This window comes from Bubalus bubalis, chromosome 4 (genome assembly GCF_019923935.1).
Source record: "Bubalus bubalis isolate 160015118507 breed Murrah chromosome 4, NDDB_SH_1, whole genome shotgun sequence".
In the NCBI taxonomy this organism is placed as follows: Eukaryota; Metazoa; Chordata; class Mammalia; order Artiodactyla; family Bovidae; genus Bubalus; species Bubalus bubalis.
Genome location: NC_059160.1, coordinates 10,209,412 through 10,228,544, shown reverse-complemented (window position 1 = coordinate 10,228,544; position 19,133 = coordinate 10,209,412). Strand labels below are relative to the sequence as shown.

Sequence of the window (19,133 nt, the reverse complement as noted above, 5' to 3'; positions counted from 1 at the left end):
CCATGTCCTTTAAGGTAGAGGACAGCTGTCCTCCTCAGGGTGCGCCCTGAGCCCTTGGCTTCTTGAGGGAGTGTGGATGCAGGCTTCCCGTGGAATGTTCCGGAGCCCCAGCCCTTGAGCTGGTCCTCTCTGTTTTTATTTGTTTGTGGCTGCAGGACCATGTTTATTCTGCAAACCCCAACTGGGGTCATGTGGCCCGAGAGGATTATATGAATCCCTCCAAGTGGGAGGCTTGGTTGAAATTTCTGAAATACTTTGATTTATGGGGATGGGAAAATGACAGGATACTGGAGAGCGTAAGGCCTGTGGTTGTCAGAGTTGTGGGAACTGCTGCATGCTGTGTGCCAGGCCCGGGACGCAACTCCTGTGTGTGGACATCTCAGCACCCAGGCCCCACAGGCAAGCAGCTGGAGATGAGGCGGGCTGGCTCAGACGCACGGGCTGGGGGTGGATCTCTGAAGCAGGGCTCCTTCGGTATGGATCCCTCCCACCCCTTTGGGTTTCTTTCTGTGGGTTGTGGGTTTGGTAGTGGAAAGACTGAAAGCTAACTCTGAATACTGAGGAGGCCACTTGCTGGTTAACTGCCTCTGGTCGGAGTCTCTGGGTGAGTCCTGGTTTTCACCAGGGATGATGAACCATCGTGGGTGTTTACTGAGGGAGTCAGCCAGGAGTGACACGGGTGCCTAGCACAGCACCCGCCCATGGGCTGCTCCAGGAGCCTTGGTTCCATTTTTACTGGAAAAAAACAGCTAAAAACCAACTGGGCTTGAAAAATTCTAACTCCTTGAACAAATAAGCCTTATGCCTCTGAAAACAAAATGGTGTGTGTAATGACCTACGGTAAATGTGTTTTACTAGCCAGTTAATCACAGTGGTTAAATATTTGTCCAAGGCTGTAAGAAGTCAAATAAGTAGGTCCTAAGACGGGTAGGAAGAAAGGAATCATATTCATTAATAAGTTTAGAGAACCTAATGTGTGGGACATGGACACACAGTGGGCGAGGTGTTGGGAAGAGGCCCTGGTGGACACCCTTAGACACACACCCAAGATGGTTAAGACCTGGACTTGGTTTCACTGTGTGTGCACGTGTGTGCGTGTCTGTGTGTGTGTGTGTGTGTCTGGACTTGCTTTCACCGTGTGTGCGTGTGTGTGACTTTCCCCGAGAAAAGACTGGGAAAGTATGTGTGTGGGTGTCTGGATCTGTGACTGGTCTCAGAGGCTCAGCTGACCCCAGATCCCCAGGCAGAGCCTGGAGGAGAATCAGCTCATTTTCTGAGATGTGGTCCATTTTCTAGGGTGCTGTGTCCAGGGTACCATAGGTGGGGGCAATGCTATACAACCATTTCCATGGCTGAAGGGCAGGGTGGGTGGGCTGACCTGGGAGTGACCCTGCTCGGCAAGGGGGTGGGCTCCCCTGCCCTCCGGGGGGAGCGGGTAGTAGATTAAGTGGTGGCAAGAGCCTTCCTAAGTTCCTCACTCCTCTTGTGGTCAATGTCTTCCATTTCCTGTAGTTTCTGCAAAGGGCATGGGGGAAAGCTGGGTGTCAGGGCAGATGTGAGGCTAGAGCGGGACCCCCGAAACGGCCCCAGTGAACCCTCACTTCGGCTCACGTCTCGTCCCCCGCACTCACGTCCCGTCCGCCTTCCCTGGTGCTTCTCCTACCTGGGAGATTTCAGTAAGGATGATCCCGCGGTACTGTCTGCCCTGCCCCAGGGCCTCCATGTCAGCCAGGAATTCTTTCCTCTCCTGAATTTCCTTCACCACTGGACAGGGAGAGGGCCGTCTGTGTACAGGACAGCAGGGGCCCCCGCGCTCCTGGGAGGGCTGGTGGGGCGGCAGGTTGCCTCTCTTGGGAATGGGAAGCAGTTCGGTTGTTTCTCACTCGATGGCCCTCAGGGATTCCCCACTTCCCCTGCTCCCCAGGGCCCTTCCACACACACTCCGCCTTCCCCTCCCCAGCATAACTGGCCCCTGAGGGGCTCACATTCTTCAAAGCGGTCCAGCTTAGGGGCTGGGTCCTCCTGTCGCAGGGGATGGGGCTTTCTTTTCCGTTCCTCCGGCTCCTTCCCGGTGGCAAAGATATTCTGGAGTCTTCGCTTCTCCTTCTCCAGATCCCCTGTTGGGCCCAGACGTGGCCTAGTTAAGTTGGGCAGGGCACCCTCAATTCCTAGAGCATGCTTGCTCCAGGGGGCCTGGGAACATGGCAGGGCTTCTGCAAACCCAGCACCTCCTACCCTGGGCCGCTTCTGCACTGCTCAAGTCACAGTAGGCCGGAAGGTGTTGCAAGAACCCAGCAGAGAGCGTCATCAAATCCACACACTGGGCTTCCCTGGTGCTCAGTGGTAAATGTGGTGGTTTAGTCACTAAGTTGTGTCTGACTCGCGACCCCATGGACTGTAGCCTGCCAGGCTCCTCTGTCCATGGGATTTTTCAGGCAAGAATACTGGAGTGGATTGCCATTTCCTTCTCCAGGGGATCTTCCCAACCCAGGAATCGAACCCAGGTCTCCTGCATTGCAGGCAGATTCTTAAATGTAGGAGCCATGGGGTTCGATTCCTGATCTGGGAAGCTCCCACATGCCACGGAGCAATTAAGCCCATGCACCACAACTGAGCCTGTGTTTCAGAGCCTGGGAGCCGCAACTCCTGAAGCCCAGGTGCTCCTCAAGAAAAGCCACCACAATGAGAAGCCTGCCCGCTGCTACTGGAGATTAGCCGCTGCTTGCTCAACTAGAGAAAAGCCAGCACGAAGACCCAGTACAGCCAAAAATAAATAAATAAAATTATAAAAAAAAAAAAATGCACAGACTGCCTGGGTGCAGAGCAAGGCTAAGGAAACTCAATGACTGTGCAGTATATCCTGGATGGGGAGGCTGTGTGGAGGGGCCAAGAGTCACGTAGGTGCCAAGTGGAAAGCGGGGGATGTAATGGCTCCCTGAAACAGGCTGGGGCACAGAGGAACCCGGGGTTCCAGGCACCATATGAGTTAGAGCAACAGCTGTGATACCTGACCTCCAAACATTCATCAGAGGTGGGGGGGAAACCAGTTAACTGTTAAAGAGAATTCTGGGAAAATGTATAAAAAGGAACCAGCTAACTGGTTTCTCATGCACCCTGAATGCCTCCAAGGTAACATGTGCAGGGGTTCAAGAGCACTGATATAAATGGCCTGAAAATTTGATTAACCGCCTACTCAGCACCCTGTGGGCTGTTTGTCTCCCTGCCCCCCTTAACCCCCCTCGGAGGGTAGAAGAGGGGCTGCGGTCGAGGCTCCTTACTCACGGGTGGCTTGAGGCTTGAACTGCTCCCGGCTGTAGGCCCCGTTGGCTTGGCATCTTCTGGCAGGCCGGAGGTGGGACCGGGCTGCCAGGATGGGAGGCAGGTAGATGGCTGAGCTTGGCTGCTTGGAAGGCAAGACCCTCTGGCTGGAAGTTGGGTTGCACTGCAGGGGGAGAGTGTCTCCTCCTGGGGAGGGAAGGGTCAGGGTCAGGAGGCCCACCTAAGTGGTCCCTACCTGTTAAAACAAGTCAAACGGTACGGAAGAGTCTTCCTTTCTCCCCTCCACACCCTCCCCTCTACAGTGAGCCATGGTAACAATTTGGTGGTCTCAGCCCCTTCTTTTCGATGCTTACCTAAACATGTTCAGATATATGGGCATGTATAAGATTCCTTTTTCAAAGATTGGATCACACTGCATTCTATTCAGTGATAGACTAACAATCTTCCATGGGGTGGCAGAGTCAGACACAGCTGAGCGACTGAACTGAACTGAACTAACAATCTACCATGAACATCTTTCCAGATCACTCCATTTATCTATAACGTCTTTTATTTTTTGGCTGTGCCACGTGGATCTTAGCTCCCTGACCAGGGATTGAAACCGTGCCCTCAGCAGTGAAAGCTCGGAGTCCTAACCACTGGACCACCAGGGAATGCCCCCCAACCACTGTTTTGATTTGGCTCCTGTCTACCTCTCGTACCTTTCCAGCCTTCTCTGTCATCACCCAGCAGGTAGTATTGAGCATGTACCCTATGGGCCAGGCCCAGGACTTGGGGGGTAAAGTGGTCAACAAAGCCCTGCCCTCACGGTACTTACATCTGGGGTTTAGATGATGGTAACAGCGCTGATGTTGACAGTACAGGAGGGGCCACAAGGTGTATCAGAGCAGGATTTACGGTTACAAATAGGGTAGCCAGCGAAGGCCTCATGGACACGGTGACATTTGAGAAAAGACCCATAAGTGGTAAGAGGCCAGCCAAGGTGATATTTTAGGGAAGAGCATTCTAGACAGAGAGGATGGCTCAAGTGAAGGTCCTGAGGTGGGAATGTGCCCAGAGCATCTGAGAACAGGCAGCAGACTAGGGTGCCAGGAATGGAGTGAGCCAGGGGTGGGGTAGAGTGGGAGTAGAGGTCAGAGGTCAGGGAGGGCAAGAGACGGACTGGGCCTCATAGGCCTCTGGAAAGACTGGCTTTTACTGTGTGTGAGGTGGGAAGCCATTGAGGGTTCTGAGCAGAGGAGTCACCACTTTAGCTGCCATTGAAAATACAGTGTTGGGAATTTCTTGGTAGTCCCTGCTTCCACTGCAGGGACCACAGGTTCGATCCCTGGGCTGGGAACTAAGATCCCTCAAGATGCACACACACACACAAAAAAAAGATAAAAATAGAAAATATAGAGTTGAGGGTCAAGGGCTTCCCAGGTGGTGCTACTGGTAAAGAACCTGCCTGCCAATTCAGGAGACATAAATGACGTGGGTTCGATCCCAGGGAGGAGAGCACAGCTACCCACTCCAGTATTCTTGCCTGGAGAATCCCATGGACAGAGGAGCCTGGCAGGCTGCAGTCCATGGTGTCACAAAAAGTCAGACACGATTGAAGCGACTGAGCGCGCACGCATGGGGGTCAAGGGCAGAGGTAGTCACAGTCAGGATATGGTTTGAAGGTCAAGCAGACAGGACTGTTGGTGGGTTGGATGTGAGGTCTAGGAGAAAGGGAAAGGGGACAGGATGACTCTGATGTGTCTGCCCGGAAGAACCAGAAGGATGGAGCTGGCATTGTTTCCCGCTGCCTTTCCTTTCTTGTGCCCTCTATGTAGGGCCAGCCATGGTTTTTCTCTCTCTTCTCTGAAGAGATGCTATGCTTCCTAGAATGTTCCTCTTACTCTGTCTGCTATTTCTACTTGTCCAATGCCAAATGCCACCTTTTCTTTTGGCTCAGTCTCAGCAAATAATTAGAGCCCAAGCAATTCTGGGAGTTCAAGTGAAGGAGAGGAATTTGTGGCTTGCAAAAGAATTTAAGCCTCAAAGAAGTAGAACTTGGTTAAGAAGAGAGAGGGGAATCTGGGAGAAGAAAGTAGACTCAACACCAATGCTTGGAGGCAATATTTTAAGAGAAAACATCTAAGGAGAAAAAAACTGGCAAACTGGTGACTTGTGTTGACCTAACCACTAATCAAATTAGTTTTTCAATAAATATTGAGCACCTCGGAGTCAAGGACTTCCCTGCTGGCTCAGATGGTAAAACGTCTGCCTACAAGGCGGGAGACCCAGGTTCAATCCCTGGGTCGGGAAGATCTCCCGAAGAAGGAAATAGCAAGGCAAGATTTTCTTGCCTGGAAAATCCAATGGATGGAGGAGCCTGATAGGCTACAGTCCATGGGGTTGCAAAGAGTCAGACACGACTGAGCAACTTCACTTTCACTAGGAGTCAAGGTACAATGGTGAACAAGGCAGGCTCAATCCTTGGTCTCCTGGTGTTTACTTTTAATGGAATTTCTAGCACATTCTCATTATGGTCATGTTGTAAGGAAGGAAGGAAGGTTAGTTGCTCTGTCATGTCTGACTCTATGCGACCCATGGACTATAGCCTGCCAGGATCCTCTGTTCATGGGATTCTCCAGGCAAGAATACTGGAGTGGGTTGCCATTCCCTTCTCCAGGGCATCTGTAAGGGACATCAAATGATTAGTAGATGACTTGAGTTTGGAGATTGAGTTATATGACTCAGCTGTGTTGTGGTGTTAGGCTCTGGCAGCCTGAATTGTCCTTGTCCACAAAAAGGAAGGAGATCTGACTTCTGAACTGACCTGATGGAGCCTCACTCCCCCAGCCAGTGCTCGGCAGTCAGTATTTGTCTCTCTGACTCTCCCATCCCAGTTTCTGTGGTTGACCAGATGCCTCCTGATAGCACCTTCTTTCTCAAAAGAAGGCAATAGCTATTGTTAGATTTGAGTGAAACCTGGCAGGCTTGAACCTTCTGGTATCCTCTTAAAGGTAACTTTACAGATCTCTGTTCTGATCCCCTAAAAGCTGATTCAGTTAAATCTCAGAAAGCAAGGTTGTTTTCAAGATCTTAGAGGGCACCTTGTTACCATGCCCATGAACATTCAGTTTTTTTTTTTCCTTAAAAATAAATAATACAGTGTGTGGTCAGAGGTGAAATGTGGAAAGGTTTTGCATAGTTTTCCTAAGTTGGAAGCCTGCCAGTAATCATGTTTCTGCCAGCTAAGCTATGAATGAATAAAACTATGCATAAGACACACACAGGCCTCTAGTCTGGAGAGCTCATATGTCATGTGTGTAAGAGGGTGGGAGAGATTGCAGACTTGACAGCGTTCAGACTGTCTGACTGGGCAGGAAGTCTCAAATAGGCTGGTGCCCTGTTGGGAAGGCTGGCTAGAGCTGGACTGCAGAAGAGGCTCATGGGCTGGGACCCATGTCTTGTGAAGAAGCAAAGACCAAGACCCTGCAAGGTCAATTCCCCAAGAGCAAGGGTCAGAAATACTATTCAATTTTGTTTGTGTGTGTGTGTGTGTTTAAAATGAGGTCCCCTACTCCTCAACATGGAGAAAGCATTAACATGTGACCCAGAATTCCTCTGCCCGGAAGCCTCGGTGGTCAGCCTCTTACGTTTCATGGTGTCTGTTATGTGGCGCTGTTGGAAGTTCGTCAGTTTGGATTCCTTCATCATCACTGCAAGACAAAGCACTTCAGTGAGGCTTCCTGGGCTGCAAGCAGATGCCTCATCTCAACCCACTGAAATTCAATACTGTATCACCTCCTGCTCCCATTCTGGGCACCTGAGTACTTGGCTTGTGGGATTTGAGTTCCTTGAACAGGGATTGAATCTGGACCTCCCTGCAGTGAAAATACTGAGTCCTAACCACTGGACCACAAGGGAATTCCCTTCCTTTTCTACACTTTTTTTTCCCTATACCACTCATCACCATCTAAGTTCTATATACCTTACTTATTATTTGTTACTTTCCTACTAGAATATGAGCTCCAAGGGAACAATGCTGCTGCTGCTGCTAAGTCGCATCAGTCGTGTCCGACTCTGTGCGACCCCATAGACGGCAGCCCACCAGGCTCCCCTGTCCCTGGGATTCTCCAGGCAAGAACACTGGAGTAGATTGCCATTTCCTTCTCCAATGCATGAAAGTGAAAAGTGAAAGTGAAGTCGCTCAGTTGTGTCTGACCCTCAGCGACCCCATGGACTGCAGCCTACCAGGCTCCTCTGTCCATGGGATTTTCCAGGCAAGAGTACTGGAGTGCGGTGCCAAGGGAACAATAATTTTTGCTTATTTCTTTTCTTTACCGCTGTTTTTTCAGCACCTGGGATAATGTCTAAAGCACACAGTGGGCTTTAAAACTTTTTTGTTGAGTGAATGAACAAGTATTCATTAAGCATGTGCCAGGGGCTGGAGCTACAAATGTGAGCCAAAACAGGCATCATGCCCTGATGGAGTTCGTGAACTGAATGTTAATTCACCATTAATTCAGCAGAACACGCTAGGTATCTGATTACAGGTTGCACTAAGCCCACTGAAGGAAAAGGTATTTGGTAGTGTGCAGACACGTAACAGTTGGTTCCACTGTGGTGATGATGGGTGGAGAGGAAATAAGTCTTCCCTGGGGAAACTGAAAGTGTGATCTAAGGGGTTCATGGGCGTTAACCACTCTGAAATTCTTAGTTCTTTGACTTTGGGTCACTTCCAAGTTGTAGGACCCGGACCTCTGAACCTTTCTGAACTCCAGGCTTCTTACCTGTAAACTGAAAATACAGTTACTAAGCCATAAGTCATGTAGGGGAAAACTGAGAAACAGAGGGTAACTGACCACCGGTCTTCTTGTGCCCTTTAATGCACTGACCTCTGAGCAGCTCGCAGGTCTCTGGGGTGTAAGTGGTAGGCTTGGGGCAGCGCCAGAACCCTGTTCCTTTGGTCACCGTCTCCACCCTCTCCTGGGAAGCCATGGGAAGGCTCTGAAGAGGGAAAAACCCAACGAAACATTTCCTGTCTCCCAGATCCAATCTCTTCTCACACCCTCAACACCACCCAAAGTTTGGGAGCGGGTGTCGGGTCGCAAGAGTATCATGATGCCGCCTGTCAATATCGCGACAGTGCCCGATCCTCCCACCTCGAACAGATCCACTGGCAGATAAACACACGCGAACAGAGACCTCATCCTGACCTGTGCCTGTGGCAGGGAAGCCCCCTTGGGAGGAAAGGGGCGTGAGGGTGGCCGTGCCCGTTGTGTGATACGCCCAAACGGGAAACCTCACCCTAAAGTAAGACCCCGGCTGGGTGGCCTCTCTCCCCACAGAGAGCGGTGGCTGGGCTCCGGAGATCGTAACCAAGGCTCTGAAGCAGCAGCCGCGCCTGGTCTCTCGCAGAAATACTTTTGAGATCTCAGCCACTAGAGCCTGCAGCTAGCGGCTCCGGCTACCATGGTAACGCAGACAAACTGCTCCACGCATGTGCATATTTATGGCCCCGCCTGCCTCCCGGAAGTGATTACCGCTAGGTCACGGCGCAGGCGCAGAGTACGCTTGGCATCACGCGAGGCGGAGGTACGCTGTTCGCCGGTCTCCTCGCGGGTCTGGGTCGCGGAACCCGGTGGCTGCCGTGCGGGCGTCATGTCAGACAACGAGGACAAGTGAGTGAGGGAGCGAAGTGACTTTTCCGAAGACTCAGAAAGGGCGGATGAAGCGGGAGCCAGGATCGAAGGAAGTTGAGCCAGGGGTTTAGAGGACTGGGGGTGCTGAGGGGGCCCGCAGAGCCGGAGAAGGGAAAGGCTGGGAACTGGGAGCATAGACCCGGCCAGAGGCTGGGCGCGGAAAAGGCTCCGGCTCGAGGGTCCAGAGAGGATCAGTGAAAAAGTATCTTTCAGCAAATTTCCACTGAGTCGGGCTCTATGTCAGTACCAAATGTTGATTCAGCTGGGGTCTCATTCTAGAAGAGGCCCATAGTTAAGATGAGGACGTCAGATGACTGAGTTATTGAATGATTCACTGGTTAGGTGGATATTTATTGACAGCCTCCTACGTATCACATGAGACTCAGATTTTTGCCCACTTTGATTCTAGTATGTGATGCTCTAACTAACGGGCTTCTTACACTTGTGCAGTTTTGATGGAGACGACTTTGATGACGTGGAGGAGGATGAAGGGCTCGATGACTTGGAGAATGCCGAGGAGGTCAGTTCTGAGCCTTGGGCTCCCCTCTCTGCAGCCCAAGCTGCCAGATAGCCCGGCCAGTGATGGCCGACTGCATGTCTCTGCCTCCCGTTTGTGGTCAGGGTACTGCCAGTTAGAATGAGGGGAGATCTAGCCCTGGGTAGTGGATGAGTCCTACAGGGTTGGCCCAAAGGCTTTTGCCCTCTTGGACCACAGAGCATGGCTTCTGGGGCAGTTAGTTTACTCAGAGTTGAAATAGCCCCTTCATTCATTGTGCAGACATGTGCTGAATGTTTATTAGGTACCATGAGCTTAGCAGGGTGGGGCTAAATAAAGAGCAAGGGGGAGAGTGACCTGGGATAAGGCTGGAGAGGTGAGGGCCAAGATCAGGCAAGATTTTGTAGCCTAGGGGTAGCGGGAAGCTGCTGATAAGTTTTGGGGAACTGGGGAGTGGCATGATCCAGTGAGGAATGAGTTGGGTGGACCAAGAGTCAAAGAGAGGCCAATTAGGGTGCAATCCAGGTGACATCTGTAGCTTGTACTTGGGTGCTGGTAGTGTTTATGATGAGAAAACAGATGAGAGATTTTGGTGTATTGGATGTGGGGCTGAGAAAGTGGGAGATGACAGGAATGACTCCTGTGTCTCTGGCTTGAGCAGCTTGGTGGATGAGTTACTGGCATCATAGATAAAATAGGGTTTTCTGTGCTGTGTGACTGGTGGAGGAAGAAGTGCTTTATGTCTTCTGGAGAGAGGGATCCCTTGATTTTTTTTAGGTTGGTAAGGTGAAGGCCCTCTTTTGTGTGGGTTTTCCTGTCTGCCTGACACTCTGAGGTTATCTGTTCACTGAGTCAGAAGCCTTCTTCTCTGTTCTTCTGATGCCTTTCCATCTCTCTACTCTTGATTCTGCCTCCTCCGTGTAGTTCAGTCCTGTTCCCGTTTCTCTATTCCTAGTGCCTCAACTTGGTTTAGATCTTTATTGGTTTTCATCCGCATTGCTGCAGAAACTTGTTACTGGTTTTCCTGCCTTGAGTCTGCTGTTTGCCTTTCTGCTGCCAGAGTCCACTTTTTCTCCTACCCACATGATTGGTTACTATTGGTCTTGCTCAGTGTTCTCTCTGCTTCGGTCCTTACCCTCTACAGAATATTCTCAACAGAGTATCCAGAGTGATCCTTTTAAATCTTCAGTCACTCTGTCTCTCCTCTGCTCAGAACCTGCATCTGGTTACTTCTCATCTCATTCTGAATAAAAGCTAAGAACATGAACAAGGTCCCCCATGATCTGACCACCTGCTCCCTCTGTGACCTTATCTCTTCTTGGTGTCCCAGTCATGCCAGGGAAGTTCCAGCTCAGGACCTTTGACTGTGCTGTTCCGTCTTCCTTTTCTCTTAGATATGCACACAACCTGCTCCTCAGCCTCCTTCAGGTCTGTGTCACATGTCACCTCAATGAGGCCTTCCCTGACCATTCTATTTCAAATCACTGCATTTGCTCCTTCCTCCAACATCACCACTTGGACGCTCCCTGTCTTTTCTCTCTGTTTTTATATTGCACATTTTACTACTAATTTTATTTATTGTTCATCTCACTGTATTCCTGGGTTGGGAAGATCCTCTGGAGAAGGGGTAGGCTACCCACTCCAGTATTCTTGGGCTTCCCTGGTGGCTCAGCTGGTAAAGAATCCACCTGCAATGCAGGAGACCTGCCTGGGTTCAATCCCTGGGTTGGGAAGATCCCCTGGAGAACGGAATGGCTGCCCACTCCAGTATTCTGGCCTGGAGAATTCCACGGACTGTATAGTCCTTGGGGTCACAAGGAGTCGTACAGGACTGAGTGACTTTCACTTTCACTGTATTATAATGTAAAGCTCTATGGGAGCTTTTATCTGTCTTACTGCTCTGTGTCAAGCACTTAGAATGCTATCTGACATAGAGTAAGCACTCAGTAAATATTTGTTGACTTAATTTTATATTACAGAATTTATTCTCCTATCTATAACCCTGTTTGCACCTTTTGTGCTTATCATACCCCACAGTTAGGCGTCCAGGCTGAGTACGCTCTCTTCCCTCCTGTGTCTTTGCACATATGCAGTTCAGCCTGCCTGAAATGCCCTTTCTTCCTTTCCTTGTTAGCTTGGCAGCTCGCACTCATCCTTGTAGACTAGCCCAAGTCTCATCTCTGGACTGTATTCCTAACCCCCAGGATGAGGTAGATGCCCCTCATTTTCTTGTGTAGTTTGGGGCACACTGGCACACTTTCATAGCACTTGATGTTTTGTTTACTCTTGTCTTTTCGCCGGACTGTGAATTCTTTAAGAGCAGAGACTCTTTCCGTCTCAGCACCTTTATCATGTCTGGCACATGACAGATGCTTAATAAGTGACTATTAAATATATACATATGTAAAAATGGGGTGTTTCTTCCTCTTCCTGCTTCGGGTGAGGTTGTCTGTGCTCAAGAACTTCTTTGTATGGGGCCAACTCTCTCCTCTGGATGAGGTGGCTGGCTTTGGACTCCTGATCACAAGTCCTCTTTCACTAGCTCTGAGACTTTGGCCAAGTTAGCTAATTGTCCAGCTCTTTAAAATGAGCATTGTAATCCCCGCTTCATAAGGTTTTTTTGAGGATTAAGTGGGGTGTTAATGAGGCAGTTGCGTGGTCACGGGCACGTAACAAGCAGTAGTGTGGAGGCGCTTACAATCACTGTTGTCGTCGTCCTGCCCCTCACCCCCAATAACGCAGCCTGAGATTTTCCCCTCTTTTCTGCTTTTGTGTCCAGGAGGGCCAGGAGAACGTTGAGATTCTCCCTTCTGGAGAGCGACCGCAGGCCAACCAGAAACGAATCACCACACCATATATGACCAAGTATGAGCGAGCCCGTGTGCTGGGCACCCGAGCCCTTCAGATTGCGTGAGTACGAGCACCCTCACCATCATGTCCTTTAATCAGGCCACAAGGAGCCTCCGAGCTGTTGATAATGGCCCAGCCTGGCAGCAGACCCTTCCCTTTCTCACAGGCTTATCAAAGGCAGCGCCGTCCCCATGTGCCAGGCACTGTGCTAGGCCCCTGTCCTCGGGGAGATTGTTGGGGGAAAAGGACATAAACGGTAGAGAGTAACAGTGAGAGTACAGAGCGTGAGGACCGCCTGTCAGGTGGGGAAGCGAAAATAAATGCAATAAGACCAGACCTAGACCCTTGTGGGCTGGTTCTTGGGGGTGCCGCAGCAGCTCCCGCTGGGCTTAAGGTGGTTCTTGAGTAGACTGGGGCCAGCCCAGGAGAGTGAGAGAGCCCTCCACGTTGAGGCCGCGCTGGGAATGTGGAAGCACAGAGCAGTGGTCGGGGGTGTGGGGGTTTGAAATTAGCAACCCTTCCTTTCTCTCCCAAGTTGGGAACTTGTTGAAGAACAACATGATTCAGGAGCCAGCCAGTAGCCAAGTCAGGTCAGGTCAAAATATGCGATGCTCACATGTCCACCCGTCAGCACAGGCATTGCAGGCGTCAGAGGCCGTGTCTGCAGGGGCGTGGGCCTCGTGCAGAACAGACCCAAAAGCAGCCCCCCTGAGGGCAGGTGGCTTGGAGGAAGCAGGGGCCCTTGAAGAGGCTGGGCCACAGGTGCTGGCTTTCCCTGCCAGGCTCCCCTGTCAGATGAGCTCCTCCTGTTCTGGCCAGAGTTAACTGGGAGGACACAGGGCAGACATGTTACTGTTGCGCTCATGGCAGGTCCTCCCCAGGGAAACAGGAGGCTGCGGAAAGGAGCCCTATCTCAGACTTCTTACCAGCTGCCGGGGGAAATGGTGGACACCTGGAGGAGGGGTGCTTCGAGAAGAGAGGATGGGAAACAGGCTCGAAAGAAAAGCTGGGGTCAGAGTTGTGGGTGATAAATATGCTAGGGGAGCGGTGATGCTCAATCTGTGTGCTCCCTGCCCAAAGTTTTCAAACAGTGTTGGACTTTATCTGTGGAGTGAAGATGACCACTCGGTGGAGGGTCTTATTGGGGCGGGAAACTGTTCTTCACTCTCTTGGCAGCAGGAGGCCCCCTGCCAGCCTGGTTGCACCCCTTGCTGGTCTGGGTGAGTTGAGAGCCGCACCCTGTATGATGATTTCAGTGTTGTTTGGATCCTCTAGGCCTGCACCACAGGTCACTGCTGCCTACATTTGGCCATTTAAATTAAGTAAAACTAGGTAGGAGTTCAGTGTTTCTATCTCCTTAGTCACATTTCATGTGCCCAGTAGCCTCTGTGGCTGCCGTGATAGGTAGCACAGATAGAGGATGTTTCCATCCTTGTAGAGTGCTAGATGGGCGGTATTCATATCTGCTGAACACGACCCAGCAGGAAGAATAATTCGTAAACTGTTTTTTAAACAAATAAACTGTATGCAAGTTAAAGTCTTTCAGCATCAAATAAGATATTGTGCTCGTGCCTTTTGGAGGTGTAGAGAGGATTAAAGACACAATTCCCTAGTCCTCTAGATGTTTACTGTCTAGTAGGGAAAGGGAACCTGTTCTAAATACTCAGAACCCAAGGCAGACGAGATTGATGCTTTACAAGAGAAACAAAAAAGGAGAGAAGGGAATAAAGGGACGTGGTTTTGAAGGTCTCCTAGGTGCCAGAAATAGCACTCGGAAAGTGAAGGCAGACGTGGGTGGATTGTGGTAGAGGAATGGCAAGCAGCCTGGGGCACAAGACTGGAAAAGATATCACTGGTCCCTTGAGTGACAACTTTAGAAGATGGGCATGCATTTGGTGGACAGTCTGGAGCAGGCATTCCAAACAAGGCCCAGGGTCCTGCTTTCCTTTGGAGGTAAGACTCTTGTCCAACCTTTTTGGGCTGTAGCACTCCTTCAGATTAAGAGCTCAGAGGCTGTCTGGTGGTTTCCCAGCTGCTGTAAGCCCTTGGACAGTCAGGGCTGGAGCTTGTCTTGAGTTATGGGCCTGTAATCCTGCACTTGGTAGTAGAAGCTGAACAGTGTTTTCTTGGGTATTTGTGGATGAAGTCTCACTTCAGCTCATTAGCCCCATCTGGTGGCTGAATGGTTGCAGCTGTGCTGTGCTTTGCTCAGCCTCTGAGTCGTGGCTGACTGCGACCCCATGGCTGCTTCCCAAGGAAGGTTGCCCCTTGGAACCCCTGGTGGAGACATTGAGGGCACACTCTCACATTTCCTGTGCATGTAGCAGGGCTGGATGAATGACTGCTCTTGAATTATTCATGTCTTGAAAGAAATAAGGCATATGCATATCAGGGAAAGCAGTTTGCCACATTCTTTAAAACATTAAATATTGGGGGGAGTTTAAATAATTATTGAGAGAAGATGTAGAGAAAGTTAAATACTTGGTTTCTGCCCCTGGGGAATTTTCATGCCTTAAGGAGTAACAGACATCAGAATATTTAGCAATAAAATTAGTAGATCATTTAGTGTTAACTGGAGGCTCTCAGACTGGCTGGTTTTCTGAACCACCAGGGGAGCTTTGCTAATGTAGGTTCTCAGGCTCCTTCACTAGAGAATCTGTTCAGCGGGTCTGGGGAAGGACCTGGGAACCTGTATTTTTAGCACGCTCTCCTGGATCATCATCAGGTCTGGGGTCCATTAGTGTAAACTTGAGTTGGAATCAATAAGGGTGACTTCCTAGAGGAGATGGGCCTGGAACTGGTCTGTCTTTTTTAAGACCCTCTGCTGTGGGCCAGGTGTTGCACTAGAATAGAACTTGGGGTCCTGGACCACCAGGTCTTGTTTGGAAAACTTCAAATGGGAAGTCACAGTTTAGTGACAGTGGTGTTGAGAGAAGTGTGTGTAAAGTGAGTCAGGGCCCTGAGGCTGCAGCACGTGCTTTCCAGGGTGGAGACTTCTGAGCTTCTCACAGGCCTGTAAGAAGAGGAAGCGCTGGTGTGAGGATGCAGAAGGGAAACAACGGGGCCCGCATAGGAAGCTGCAGGGGTTTGGTGCGGCTGGGATGTGGGGTGAATAGAGGCAGGTAGCATGAGAAAGTACTGCAGAGGTAAGTGGGGCCAGAGGAGGTTCTGCCTGCCTGATGGCCATGGGGTATCGAGGAAGAGAGGTAAGCAGGGGAGAGCCTGACCACAGGCCTTGCGTAGGGGCTAGAGGAGCAGGACCCCTGCAGGGGGTGTTGCCAAGACAGAGGAGGAGAACGAGGCGAGCTAGGCCCTGAGGCAGGGCTGGGGGTTGAGTAGAGTAGTCAGAGGGTGAGCTCTTACACTTGCGGGTCCTTTGTGTGGGAATATTCTGCTGTGGCCGAGGGCTCAGGAGTCTGTGACCGGCCCTGGGGAAGGCCCTTGGCCGGGGGAGTGGATGTGATGAATGTCACACGACCCAGTAATGAAAGCTCACGCTTCTGCCTTTCACAGTACCTGGTTTCAGTTTGTGGATCACCAGCTTTCTAATGGGAGGTGTTACAGCATAGTAGAGGAGTCTTCAGGGTTCAAATCTTGGTTCTACTACTCACTGGCTGTGTGACCTTGGGGAAATTACTGACCTCCCCTTGGCTCAGCTTCCTCCACAGTAAAACGGAAGTAGCAGTAGTACTTGCTACAAAGGAAACAAGCTCCGTTGGTGGAGCGGCTGTGGCGCTTGGTGAGTCTTTGCCTGTAGCCAGTGGTGCTTTAGCATTATTGTTGTGCAGGCGTGGCAGGGCTTTTCGTCTTCATTTTCCAATGCGGATGCTGAGATTTGGGGAGAGATTGAGGGACTTTCAGGCCCAGTTTAAGCCTAGTCTACTGGCTGCCACTCGAGCACCCTCGCTGTCAGCGTCCCGGGACAGCTACTCCGCACCTGCCACTTTGGGGAGGTGTCCTTTCTCGGGGCCCTTTCTAGGTGAGCTCTGGGGTGCTGATCTGATCCTGTTTGTGAAACTCTGCCCAGCTTCATGCTGGGCCCTCTCCCTGTGTGTGTAATCTCTCCCCACACCTGTCCTTACACCTGCAGGATGTGCGCCCCTGTGATGGTGGAGCTGGAGGGGGAGACAGATCCCTTACTGATCGCCATGAAGGAGCTCAAGTAAGTCATCCAGATCCTGGTTTGCGGCTCCAGAGCCCTGGGGGCGTCCCTTGGGTGCTCTGCTGCGCGCCTTCCCGAACTTCCCTGCTGGGGACGTGTGGTCTTGTTCCTGTAGATCCTTAGTTTGGGTGTCAGCCCTTCACGGGGGAGGAGGGGACAGGCGAAGGGGGAGGGGAGGACACTGACGAGACATGGACTGTCCCAGTCCCAACGTCCCTTTTTCCTGCTGCAGTTGGCCTTACCAACATCCCTCTGCTTTCCGCCTTGCCCTTCGCCGTGGGATGGCAGGCCATTTGTAGATTTTGGTCCCACACTCAGAGAAGCAGGGACTTTTTTTTTTTTTTGGCTGAAATTCCTTACCTACAAAGTACATCCGTGGTCTTAGGATGCTCCTAAGGCTTCTCCTCCCTTGCCTTCTGCACCTGTTATCCCTCTGCTGCAGAGCCAGGGTCACCACCCTCATGTACCTCGACCTCTCCCCGGTCACAGGGCCCGGAAGATCCCCATCATCATTCGCCGCTACCTGCCCGACGGGAGCTACGAAGACTGGGGCGTCGACGAGCTCATCATCACCGACTGAGCCGGAGTCAACCTCTGGACTGGGCCTCCGCCCGTGGCTCGTCTCATAGTCTTTTTATAGTCTTTATATGTGTAAATAGTAAATTCTTCAACCTTTCAACCTCCTCTGCCTCCTGCTGCTTGTGAGGCCCACCTGCGTCTTCACTGTTACCATCCTGCTGCCTGGAGGCTGTGCGCATCCCAGTGGCCCTGGGACCATCAGCTCTTTAAGAAGCACCAGGGCCCTGACCCCCTGGGCTCCCCCGCGTACCCCTCCCACCCATCTCACAGTCCACCAGAGCAGAGGCTGCTGTAGGAGACACCTCGGCTGCCTTCCCAGCAGACAGACCAGCCTTTGTGCCCAGGGAGCTGGTTGCCACGGAAACCCCCAATTTCCTTTCCAGTGGGGACTGGCTGCAGGGGCTTCTCCCTTCTCAGGAGTATCACAGAGCAGGTCTCATCAAGCCACCCATTGTTTTCCTAAGGACCTGCCTCGAGCCTCTTATCATGGGCTGGGATCCCCTTTCAGGAGCCCCAGCAGGAAGCTTGGGGACGCAGTGATCTCCTGCCCTCCCCGAGAGAGCCCTGCTGGGCAAGTCAGCAGCTGGAGCAAGGGCCGAACACCTGCCTATCCCAGCCACACAACCCCTCCCATTCCCCACCTGTCAGACCACTCCCCATACGCCAGTCTGTTCTCCACGACCCACCCGTCTGGTCTGCCACACCCATACCCTCTCCTTCCCCAGACTCTGGACAGTGTCCTTTCCCTTCTGTGTGGAGCCCCTGATCCCTCTAAGGCCACTAGGATGGGTGCTGGGGTGATGGTGGGCAGGGCAGCAGGGTTTCTGGGTTCAAGGCGTGACATTAAGTCCAGTCGATCACACTGGTTCTTCCCTCCCTTGGGGTGCAGGGTCAGATGACAAGGAGAGGGTGTATGCTGGCACCAATAGGGATGGGAAGGAAACCCATCTCCCTGAATATTTCAGCCTTGACCTTCAGTCTGCTGCCAGCCCTCGCTCCCAGGAAGAGGAAGAGCCAGGCCTGCCTGACCTCTACAAGAGGCGAGGCCCCCGGGGTGGGTGCACCCTGGACAGGGTGGAAGTGACGAGCATCCCCAGGAGTGGGAGGGGTGTTCGCTGCTCTGGAGAAGGGTTAATTCAGGGAGCAGTGGACTTCGCACCCCCTTCCACCCTCCTCCAAGCCTGTGGAATCCTTTAATCAAGTTGGGTGCTGAAATTTCAGCTCTGAAATGCCGCCTTTGTGCTGGCATCCAGGCGGCCGCCCCAGAGTGCGGGGGTCACTTTCTCGGCCCTGTTTCTCTAAATGGTCTCTTTGTTCTTGCTGGGCCGCTCAGTATCAGATGTGATTAAAGGGAGATGGGGCTGGGGTGGCAGAGGAGAGAGGGACTGGGGGAGGGAGGGGGTTAACCCTTAGGGGATAGGGTGCAGAGGAGATGGAGAAAGGGGTGTTTACCCTCCCATCTGCCCCCTCCATTCTGCTCCGCTTTCACGGAGTCAGGCCCTCGCTACTCAGCTGGCCCGGCCAGGGCACCATCTCCTTGACCCTCTCCAGATACACCTGTCCCTTCTCTGTTTACTGCGGAGCCACTACTTGACTGAGGCCTGAGCTCATCGGGAATCTCAGGTCTAAGGCATGAGCACAAGCCTGGTCTTCTGACTTCTGTGGGCCATTCCCTCCTCCTGTATCCCCAGTGACTCTCCAGTCTCGTTGAGGTCATGCAGGTGGTGATTTCATCTTGATGTAGCCCCGCCCACCTGCCCTGCCCGCTCCACGACCACAATCCCAGTGAACACGGAGCACATAGGAAACACTGGACAGGCTAGAAATGGACTGATGTCCTGCTTCTCAATAGAGGGAAAGGGAGGTTCTAAGAAGTAGAAGCGCAGAACTGATTGACCCCCTGACAAAATTCTAGAATAGGCTATTGCATATTTGAAAACACTTGGATAATAAAGAAGATTCTGAAGCTCGCATAGGGTTTCTAAGAATATCACCAAGTGAACCGAATTTTCTTTTTTCCAGTGGTTACCGGCCTGGTAGGTTGGAGGAATGCCACAGATACAGGGAACCTTGATTTGAACAAGGCATT

The 19,133-nt window shown here is 51.7% G+C and overlaps 2 protein-coding genes across 4 annotated transcripts; one reads left to right on the top strand and one right to left on the bottom strand.

Annotated features, from left to right (window-relative positions):
• Window positions 1-928: 928 nt before the first annotated feature.
• Window positions 929-8,761, bottom strand: C4H22orf23 (chromosome 4 C22orf23 homolog). 2 transcript variants are annotated; one of them, XM_006071368.4, is made up of 7 exons: window positions 8,563-8,757; window positions 8,151-8,262; window positions 6,909-6,971; window positions 3,283-3,465; window positions 1,986-2,117; window positions 1,664-1,764; window positions 929-1,515 (listed from the first exon to the last, which is right to left on the bottom strand). In XM_006071368.4, the coding sequence occupies exons 2-7, from the start codon at window positions 8,251-8,253 to the stop codon at window positions 1,444-1,446; spliced, it is 654 nt and encodes a 217-aa protein (XP_006071430.2). In that variant the 5' UTR covers window positions 8,254-8,262; window positions 8,563-8,757; the 3' UTR covers window positions 929-1,443. The 2 variants fall into 2 exon arrangements, with proteins under 2 accessions (XP_006071430.2, XP_025138670.2); XM_025282885.3 differs by lacking the exon at window positions 6,909-6,971 and having other exon boundaries at window positions 8,563-8,761.
• A 16-nt stretch (window positions 8,762-8,777) lies between these two features.
• POLR2F (RNA polymerase II, I and III subunit F) lies at window positions 8,778-17,144 on the top strand. 2 transcript variants are annotated; one of them, XM_025282884.3, is made up of 5 exons: window positions 8,778-8,936; window positions 9,408-9,477; window positions 12,233-12,363; window positions 16,394-16,465; window positions 16,908-17,144. In XM_025282884.3, exons 1-5 carry the CDS (start codon window positions 8,917-8,919, stop codon window positions 17,092-17,094), a joined length of 480 nt encoding a protein of 159 aa, XP_025138669.2. In that variant the 5' UTR covers window positions 8,778-8,916; the 3' UTR covers window positions 17,095-17,144. The 2 variants fall into 2 exon arrangements, with proteins under 2 accessions (XP_025138669.2, XP_006071429.1); XM_006071367.4 differs by having other exon boundaries at window positions 8,779-8,936; window positions 16,955-17,144.
• Window positions 17,145-19,133: the final 1,989 nt, after the last annotated feature.